Below are 9,440 nucleotides of genomic sequence, written 5' to 3' on the forward strand. Positions count from 1 at the left end.
ATATCCTAACTACACAAATTTGCACAATTTTCATCATTTTAAAATTGGATCTTTATTACACAATTTTAAATTTTCGCGCGACGGATCTCACTTTAAATGATGCTACTGAGGGCGCCTTTTCAATGACATCCGGTTTCGTCTCGCTTAAGTTTCGTCTTGCATTAGGTTAGATTGCGTTTGTACAACGTTTTGTGTTTATGCTGCAATAAACGTTTGATAAGTTTATCAAGAAACATCAGAAACATCTACGATAGTCAAAGTACGCTACCCTGTAATTTTTTTGAAGTTGTTTGATCAATATCCCTTTGTAACAGCACAGACTCCAAGACATGAACCTTTAACCTAAAAACAGCGGCTATTTTGTGTGTTTTGAATTTTGATTTGTACTGTCAACAAACTTATATTCTATCTCTTTCTGCACATTTTGTCTTCTATTTTAATTTTATTGAGTAGTAAAAGTTGTTGACGTATTTTTCTATCATTTCTAAAATTAAATTGAGGTTATATGAACTATGATATATTTCAAATTCATTGATGTACTTATTTTTCTGCTGTGCAACACTTAGTATTCACTTCGTTTCTTTTTTCCAGAACTGCTTAAACATGACAACTTACCTATCAAGAAAAGATGTTGAAGAAATCAAACCCCAAGTTGACAAAACAGTTGAGAAGTTCCTCGGTTTTCACGAACCTACATTGGTGACAACCGCCCTGAATTGTTTATCTTCCGGATATGATAAACAGAAAACCACTGGTTTGTTTCCTCATTATCTTTCCCATTTAGACTAATATCCTGCTCTTATTTGTTTTCACACATATACACTGCAACTGCTATCTATTTTGCAGATAAACTTGCTGCTTTACTGGACTCTCGAAAGGCTAAGGGTCTCACTGAAAAAATATTTTCTATTGCTGAAGACTTAAGAGCTCTTCATAAATCTCGCAGTGACAGAAAGCGCCACCATGATGATAAAGAAGACAGGGATTCAAAAAAGGCTAAAAAGGAGAAAACTTCAGAAGGGGACTCAAAAAATAATGTGCCTGAAGCTCAGCCGGACTCAGAGGCTCAGCCGAGTCCGGGACAACTCTCAGCACTTCAGGTCAGTGATTGAAATTTAAAATATTGAAATAATTTAAGTCAAAGCAAGACTTTTGTAAACCACATTTTATTTTTGTTATTGTTCTTGTTTCTAGATCAAAGAGATGATGGCAAATGCACAGAGAATGATTGAGCAAAGGAAGAAGGCCCTAAATGCATTGAAAGGGGATGATAAGCCTGCTATACCTCCACCAACAATTGCTGTTCCTCCTGTAAAATCAGCTGCCGATTTAGACAAAGCACGAAAGATTGCGCAATTGCAGGCATGTATCATTATGACTATAGATTTACTGATTCCTTCAGGTTAATTACTCCTATGAATGTCATAGCTACATGTGTGTAATAAACATATAAATTTCATTTTCAGGCCCAAATTCAATCAAAATTGTCAACTGGTGTTTTACCTGGGGTGCTAAGTGGTATTAGCTCAACTTTGAATGCAACCCCTTTCAACAGCTTAATACCACCTCGTCAAAGTCAACAAGAAAAACCAGTACCTTTAATTTTAGACAGTGAAGGACGCACTGTCGACAGTTCTGGTAAAGAAGTTCAGCTCACTCATCTTGTACCTTCGCTAAAGGTGAATATTTATAATCATTCTTTTTTTTTTTGGTAAAACGTTTCTATCTTCCTATTAAGTTGATGAGTGTTTTATTGTTCTGTTAATTTGATTTTTAGGCCAACATTCGAGCCAAAAAGAGGGAAGAATTCAGGCAACAATTACAAGAGAAACCTGTTGAAGAATTATCTGAAACACACTTTTATGATGCTAGGATTGGTATAAAACCATCTGTGCGTAATAAAAGAGCATTGAAATTCCATGAACCGGGAAAATTCCAGCAATTAGCTGATAGGATGAGAATGAAGGTATGTTAGGTATTTTGCCAAAGTCATGTTTAAATAACTTGCCATTATTAGGAAAATTGAAAGTAAAGCTCCTGTTTCATGTCTTTAGGCTCAACTTGAAAAACTTCAAAGTGAAATCTCCCAAATTGCCAAGAAAACAGGAATATCTTCTGCTACCAAATTAGCTCAAATTGCCCCTAAGGAACAGGCTGAAGAACATGTTCCGAATGTAGAGTGGTGGGATTCAGTCATTCTATTAAAGAGAGATGGGTGAGTTACACCTTAAATAATTAGCATTATTGTACGTGATGTTAAGCAAATTATTTTGAACTGCTTTTTCACATTTTTCTTTTTCTAGCTATAAAGCTGATGAATCTGGAATCATTCCCATCAAAGAGCAGGGAATTACAAATCTTGTAGAACACCCTATTCAAATGCGTCCCCCAAGTAAGTGATCAAATTTTCAATGCAGGTTCTTTTAAACAAATATGTAACTAACCAATTGAGAATTAAAATTTGTATCTTGTTGCAGCGGATCCACTTAAACCCATCTATATGCCTGTTTTCTTAACTAAGAAAGAGCGCAAGAAACTGAGAAGACAAAATCGTAGGGAGGCTTGGAAGGAAGAGCAAGAAAAAATAAGACTGGGATTGGAAGCCCCTCCAGAACCAAAGGTAAATATTGTCCTAAAATATCCAGCTGGCATAGAGCTTGTTGTGAGATAAGGTTATAACTTAATACTAATACTTTTGTTTGCTTCCTTCTTTATAGCTTAGGATATCCAATTTAATGAGAGTACTGGGAACAGAAGCCATTCAGGATCCAACGAAAATTGAGGCACATGTGAAGGAACAAATGCTGAAGCGTCAAAAAGCTCACGAAGAAGCTAATGCTGCTCGCAAACTCACTGTTGAGGAGCGGAAGGAAAAGAAAATGCGCAAACTTAAGGAGGACACATCTCTTGGCGTCCATGTGTCCGTGTTCAGGTCAGTATAGCTATTGCTTTGTCTCGGTATTAGCTGAACTAGAAGAATCTATCTATTTGTTCAAAACTAACTTTGTGTTGTTATTGTTTGCTTATTGCAGGGTAAATGATCTTATGAACCCAGCCAAGAAATTTAAGGTTGAAACAAATGCTAAGCAGTTGTTTATGACTGGCTGTGTGGTTCTCTTTAAGGATTGCAATGTTATTGTTGTTGAAGGTGGTCCAAAGCAGCAAAGCAAATATAAAAGGTAACGATTTTCAGTTCAATTTCTTTTAATGTGCAGCAAGTTAAATTTTTCTTGACTTTACTTATTTTTTTGCCCTTTCAGATTGATGCTAAATCGAATTAAGTGGGAGGAAGATATAGTTAAAGATGCAAGTGGAAATGAAAACCCCAATAAATGTGTTTTGGTGTGGGAGGTAAGTAGCAGTCAATTCTTAAGTCATTAAGGTTCAAAAATGTGTGCAATTAAATAAATACTTTTGATCTATCTTTCAGGGCACAGCAAAATCTAGGACATTTGGTGAGATGAAGTTCAAAATTTGTCCTACTGAAAAGGTAGCTCGTGAACATTTTAAGAAAAGTAATGTTGAGCAGTATTGGGACCTATCCTATAGTGGGGCTGTGCTTGAAGCCACTGCTGATGCTTAAATGTTCACTTGTTAGCTTTGTAATATATTGTAATATCTGTAAATAGTGGAATTTTTCATTCTATATTAAGTTAGAATAAAACCTAATTTTTCAGAAACTCAACACCTGTGAGTTTTATTTGACGATCTAAAAACTGTGACTCTTCTCTCTTACATATTCTGTTTTGGAGTAGAGGGGTAGTAAAAATGGCAGACTTACATACAAGGAGGGTTCTTTATTTTTTATCATTATTGCATTTTAGTATTTCCTGACCAGCAGGGAATTGCATTTGATGAAAATGCTATCACACCACTATTATATACTGTGGTATTGCATTAATTAAGTCAGGAGTGAGCAAGTTCATTTTTATAAGTAATTGGAGCACAAAAGGAAAACATCTTTGTCTTGAGCTCTTCACTTCAGGATGTCAATATTTACTATGACTTCAGACCAACATCTAGTTATTTCAAATTTCATTTTGTTCCTATATACTTCTCAAGACTGTAATTCTTCAGCATACATAATACAAAAAAAGTTGTACCTAGGGTATGGTGATGTGACTGGAGTGTAATGACCTCCATTTATGTATTATTTTTAAGACTGTCTATGGATAAAGCTGTGTAGCCACAGCTGAATACAAGGAAATAGCTCATACAAGGGAAGATGGCTTGGCCAGAACATTTTCCCCTACTGAACTTTTGTATCAGCTTCTTAGTGATGAAATAATTTTCCCAACAAGATTAGTGAATGCTGACAAATTAAGCCATGATAACAAAAATTAAATATCTAGGGTTTACACCAATAACAGAGTTTGGGAATTGAACAAACGTTGATCATCCTTATTATTATAATAGTGCTACTCGCTCAAATAACAATTATATACCCAAATCTGGAAACTAGCATTAAAAGTTTTCTTGAGTAAAGGATCAGGTATGTTGGCACCTTTTGATACTAGCAACTAAATGGTCCTCACGTTTATAATCATAAGGATGATCGAACAGTACAATAACAGTAATATTTACACCCTCAAATCATCAAATTATAATTAGAGCAAACAAACAAAACATTGCTTTCTAGCCAGTAAGTTAACCCTGATTTCTACAGAACTTTCCATTATAAAAGCACATCAACCACACACAAATTGTTATGAGTAGGCAACTCATTTCTACATAGATACACATTTACAACCATGCAAAGTTGCCTCTGCTATTGGCTTTGGCTTTTACAATACTTAAAATTTAACAGATTTCACAACTTTCTCAAAAGTATAAAACTTTAAAAGGAACAAGGATATTATCTAAGAGAATACCCCTGTACTCTCTCGACCTTTATCAAACATTTATTTGTCAGCTGTTGACAGTCTTAGCACCTTTCTGTCACGGCGACACTGATGAGGAAGCAAGTCTCTGGAATGTGTCTTGCAATTTGTTTTATGAAACAGTCTTATTTGACATGTCAGCTATTCGATAGAACTTCGAGGGTCCGTTAAAATAAATGAAAAGTTCATTCCTTTCTGTGACAGAAAATCCTTGCGGAATGCATTCTTCAGTCAGAAAGTAACGAATACTTTGAGTGAGCACTTTTATAGTACTAGGAATCTACACACCACTCCCGACAACACACAAGTTCGGGCAGGGGACAGCGACGCTCGCACTGGAGCGCACACCGTGTTCTCCCTGGCGATTCCCGACTACTTTCATTAAAAACATTCGGCAGCATCAGCCAGTCTTCATCACTCACACTGGCAGCAGCAGCTTCCGGTCTGAACCGTTAGTTCCGCAAATGGGCTCGAGGGGGTACTCGAGGAGGGGGCCGAGCGGCCCTCCGACTCATCCAGGCACCTCGCGGAGCGGCGCTCTGGGCGGTCGCGTCACGAGATGTCCAGCACACCGCTGGGGACGCTGCCGTTCGGCCGGGCCGCCCCGCACAGCGTGGTGGGCCGGTGGTGGTGGTGGTGGTGCTGGTGGTTGTGGTGGCGGTGGTGGTACGTGTGCGTGAGGTGCTGCGGTGGCACTATCCGCGGCGGCAGCCCCGTCAGGCTGGTCGCCGACAGCGTCCTCTCCAGCCCGGACATGCCGAGCCCGGTGCCCCCGGTGCCGCCCCCGCCCCACAGCTTGCCGCACTCCAGTGTCTCGAGGTCCGGGTGCGACGTGGAGGCCAAGGGCCTCGTCGTGGTCCTCGGGGGCGGCATGGGCGGCCTAGCCTGGAGGCGGGGCGGGGGTGGCACGGCCAACCGGGCGATGCTGCTGTTGAGGCTGCCGCCCCCGCTGCTGCTGCCCCCGCTCAGGCTGCCGCCCCCGGGACCTCCACCGGCGCCGCCCCCGGCGCTACCGTTGCCGTCGTCGCTCGTGTCATCCTGGAGATCGTCGTCTCGATCCCGGTCCCGCTTCCGATCTCGATCCCGTTCACGGTCCCAGTCGCGGTCCAGGAGATCGAGGTCTCTGTCCCGCTCTCTGTCCCGCAGACTGTGGTGCAAACTGGCGTGGCTGTGGTGACTATGGTGACTGTGGTGGCTGTGGTGACTGTGGTGGCTGTGGTGGCCTCCCAGGCTCTGCTGACTCGAGCAGCAGTGGGACTCTTTCGCCGCAGACGGCGGCCTCCGACACAGAACCTGCACCAATACAACATAAAATCAGCGAAAGAAATTTACAAGAGCGATTTCGCACCCAACCAAGAGGCACGGCTGAGGAATCTACCTTGGTGACGAAGATGTCCTTGCAGATTCTCCGGAATTGCCGATTGAGCAGCCAGTACAGGAAGGGGTTCCAGAAGGAGTTGCTAAGCGCCAACCACGTGATGAGGAAGTCGAGGAACGGCGGAAGCTGCAACGAGGAGAGCAGAGCGTGAGTGTGGGAGGGAGAGAAATGAAAGAAAAACAGACGAGCTGCGCCATGCGGGGATGGGGGGGGGGGGGGGGGGGGGGGGGGGGGGGGGGGGGGGGGCCGCCCCCCCCCCCCCCCACGGCCCCGCGCGGTGGGGGGGGGGGGTGAAGGGCGCACGGGTCGGCGCCCGACCTCGCGGGGCTAGGCCGACCCGCAGGGCGCGGGCGTCCCGCGGGAGGCCTACCCCGACACCCGCGGGCGCTCCGAGTCGGGAGCTGGCGCTGGCTGTGCGCTGATGCTGGCGCTGGCCTCACCTTGACGCCCGTGCAGGCGGCCACCACCTCCTGGATGGTCCACGGTGTCACCATCACAATGAAGCCGAGCGACATGGCTGCCATGGTGCGCGACGCCACGGTGCTCAGCCTGCGCTCGTGGGTCACCAGCTGAAAAAAAAGAACAAAAAAATAATACAGATTACTTCCTTTTGCTCCCGATCCATACTTCTTTGGTGTCTCACGCGCGAGGGGGAAAGAAGGCAGGGGGGAGGGGGCCGGATCAGTTCGGGTCGGGGATGGGAAGGAACTAGCCGAGGCTAGCTGGATGGAAATGCTAACCCTCCCCTCCTCCTCCTACCATGCCTTGGCCTGGAGTAACGCCATGCCTCTGACAGTTCGCCATTTGTAACCGAGCTTCTTGGCACCCCTCCTCTCCCTCCCACCCCATACTGATTCTCTGCCCGACGAAGGAGGCGGCGGTGGGGGAGGGGCGATGCAGAAAGGAATCACGCAGGACCAAGAAAAAGGGGGTAAGGTCTGAACTCGGCCGTAAACCCGCCCTTTGTACCAAACCGCTATCGAGATGACCTTACTAGCGGGTACCCACAACCTCCACCCCGACCAATGCTCAATAGGCACCCACTGGTGATTGGCTGGATCAAGTCCAGGGGTCCAGGAGGGGGTCGTGGTCGGGTCGTCGACCGGAACCAGGGCCAGGAACCAGCGCACTTCTGATGCTCTCGGAACTGCAAGTCGGCTCCAACAAAACACGCGCTCGCCCGTGCGGATGGTATGGGCGAAGGCTGAGGAGGGGCAGGGGGGGGGGGAATTCCTCGAGCATGGCGGAGGAGGGAGGGGCCTTCGCCGCAGAGGAATGTGGCCGCAATTTCAAGTGCATGCATCAAGAGGACGCCAGACCGCTAGGCTTCAAGACCTGGAAAGTGACAAGTCTCTGCTTCCGCCCCTCCCCCCTCTTGCGCAGCCGCACCTCCCTCTCCCCTTCCCTCTCCCAGCCCGCCCCGCCACTTGTCAGCGGGCGCCGCACAGTCACGGGGGAAAGCGTCCCGCCCGCGGGCCTGAGGCGGACGTGGACATGTTTGCTCGCTGGATATTAAAAGCCGGCTCGCTTGCCGCCGAGCGCGCGATCGTGCGGGGCGGGGGGGGGGGGGATTGGGTGGGCATATGTGAGATCCGTGTAACCCTTCGCCCACGCCGAGAAACTTACGGAACAAAGCGTGTTGGTGTTTCAAGTGAGGGGCGGGAGATAGGGCGGCGCATCCTGTGCCGGGGGCGGGCCGGTGGCGGTGGAGGCGAAGCTGTCGGCCGGGTACACTAAAGCGTACACCCTCCCCCCCCCCCCTTCCCTCTCTTTCTACCTCGGCATGCCTCGCGGAGCCCTCCCGAGCGCTCTATCGTCTGCTGTGCGTGCCGTGCCGTGCCGTGCCGTGGCCATTCATAGCGAGCAATTTCTCTCCCTTTTGCCCCTGGTCGCGCTGCGGTGTGCCGTCAACCGGAGACGGATCAGCCAGGCGTGAGCCATCCACTTTTAAATTTGGACTCTCTCAACGCATGAGCCAAAAAACAACCAAAAACGATCATTGGGTATTTTGGGGCATTTTCATGCGGTTAATTCCGGGAAAGTCCATTGAATCTCTTGGTACTTTTTCCCGATTATTCCAACCAACCAGTGTGTTCGGAAATAACCTTTTCAAGCCAAAAAGGGTGCTTTCTGTAGAAAATCCGCCAAAACGGGCAAAATTTGTGGTATTGGAAAGCCGCGCGTCCCAGCAGCCCCGAGACCACAGCCGGCCCGGCGTGTCCCTGCGACCTGACCCGACAGTAGAGCAGTGCCAAGCCGGCCAAAAGAACAAGAAGTAAAACGAAAGGATTATCGTGGACACGCTCTCCCGTTCCGGTGGTGCGGTGCGGTGTGGCGTGGCGACCCGGCATCGCTCGCCCCGGGCCCGGCCCGGCCTCGACTGGGGTCGGATTAATCTGATTCCGACCCACCCCCTGCCCCCTCGGCTGCCCCCGCGTGGGGCTCGGCTGTGCCGCCGCTACCCGGGGCGAACGGGGAAACGCCGAGTTTAAGCGGACATGAAGACAGCTGCCATTCAGCCAAAAGGTTTGAGGGACGGACCCGATCGGCCGCCGCCAAAGCTCCTTTTCCTGCAACTTTGGCTTCTCCATCACAAAAAGAAAGAAAAGTGCCACTTCCAAAAAAGAAAGAGCATCGTTTGACGGCGGGGCGGGAGTAGCTCGCCGCCTTGAAAAGGAGATGAGTACCTTTCCACCAGGACTTTCCTCGCACAGCCAAACCCATTTACTTCTCTGTCCCGCTGCCGCCGCAGCATCTTCTCCTCCTTGTCCGGCTCTCTCCACAACGCAAGAAGTACACGGAGCAGCCAGCGCGGTGGCGGGGCGCTGGCGGGGCGCTGGCGGGGGCGGGGCGGGCTCCTGAAGTGGGAGTAAAAGCGCTGATGCCTCAGGCGACCGGGGGCGCCGCGCCGCTCTCGGTGCTGTCGCCACACTTTGGTCAACCGCAAGGAGCGGTATGGAGGGTGAGGGGGAGAGAGAGGCCTCCGGTTCCAGCCGCACCGCCACCGCGCAGGGGAAGGGGGAGAGCAGCTGCTGGAGAGCAGAGAGGGAGAGAGGGGAGGCAAATATCGCGATGTGTGCAGACCTTCCCACTTCCCGTCTCGCGAGTGGCGGCGTGTTTCTGCTATGGTCCCCGCCCTGCCCCCCGTGCCGACGTGTCGTCTGCTGCCCCGCCCTTCGCCG

At 48.2% G+C, this 9,440-nt stretch overlaps 2 protein-coding genes across 4 annotated transcripts in view; one reads left to right on the forward strand and one right to left on the reverse strand.

The window, feature by feature from the left end:
• Positions 1-109: 109 nt before the first annotated feature.
• LOC113204035 (U4/U6 small nuclear ribonucleoprotein Prp3) lies at positions 110-3,685 on the forward strand. Its single transcript, XM_026419036.2, has 13 exons — positions 110-259; positions 592-754; positions 847-1,100; positions 1,195-1,362; positions 1,467-1,679; positions 1,778-1,966; positions 2,055-2,215; positions 2,304-2,392; positions 2,478-2,620; positions 2,718-2,932; positions 3,033-3,179; positions 3,261-3,351; positions 3,431-3,685. Exons 2-13 carry the CDS (start codon positions 604-606, stop codon positions 3,581-3,583), a joined length of 1,974 nt encoding a protein of 657 aa, XP_026274821.1. The 5' UTR covers positions 110-259; positions 592-603; the 3' UTR covers positions 3,584-3,685.
• Positions 3,686-3,777: 92 nt separating this feature from the next.
• Positions 3,778-9,440, reverse strand: part of LOC113204256 (5-hydroxytryptamine receptor 1A) — a 46,221-nt gene continuing 40,558 nt past the window's right edge. For all 3 annotated transcript variants that reach the window (XM_052268461.1, XM_052268462.1, XM_052268460.1), the window contains 3 exons: positions 6,699-6,827; positions 6,259-6,384; positions 3,778-6,173 (listed from right to left, as the gene is read on the reverse strand). In XM_052268461.1, coding sequence (XP_052124421.1) covers positions 5,433-6,173; positions 6,259-6,384; positions 6,699-6,827 — 996 coding nt within the window. In that variant the 3' untranslated portion in view covers positions 3,778-5,432. The remainder of the gene's footprint in view (positions 6,174-6,258; positions 6,385-6,698; positions 6,828-9,440) is intronic.

This window comes from Frankliniella occidentalis, unplaced genomic scaffold (assembly GCF_000697945.3).
Source record: "Frankliniella occidentalis isolate FOCC.00 unplaced genomic scaffold, Focc_3.1 Scaffold69, whole genome shotgun sequence".
Classification (NCBI taxonomy): domain Eukaryota; kingdom Metazoa; phylum Arthropoda; class Insecta; order Thysanoptera; family Thripidae; genus Frankliniella; species Frankliniella occidentalis.

Coding starts and splice junctions, on each gene's coding strand:
- LOC113204035 (XM_026419036.2), top strand. CDS start 604: ATGACAACTTACCTATCAAGAAAAGATGTTGAAGAAATCAAACCCCAA. Junction 2,393..2,477: donor TATTCAAATGCGTCCCCCAA/GTAAGTGATCAA, acceptor ATCTTGTTGCAG/CGGATCCACTTAAACCCATC. Junction 2,933..3,032: donor GTCCATGTGTCCGTGTTCAG/GTCAGTATAGCT, acceptor TGCTTATTGCAG/GGTAAATGATCTTATGAACC.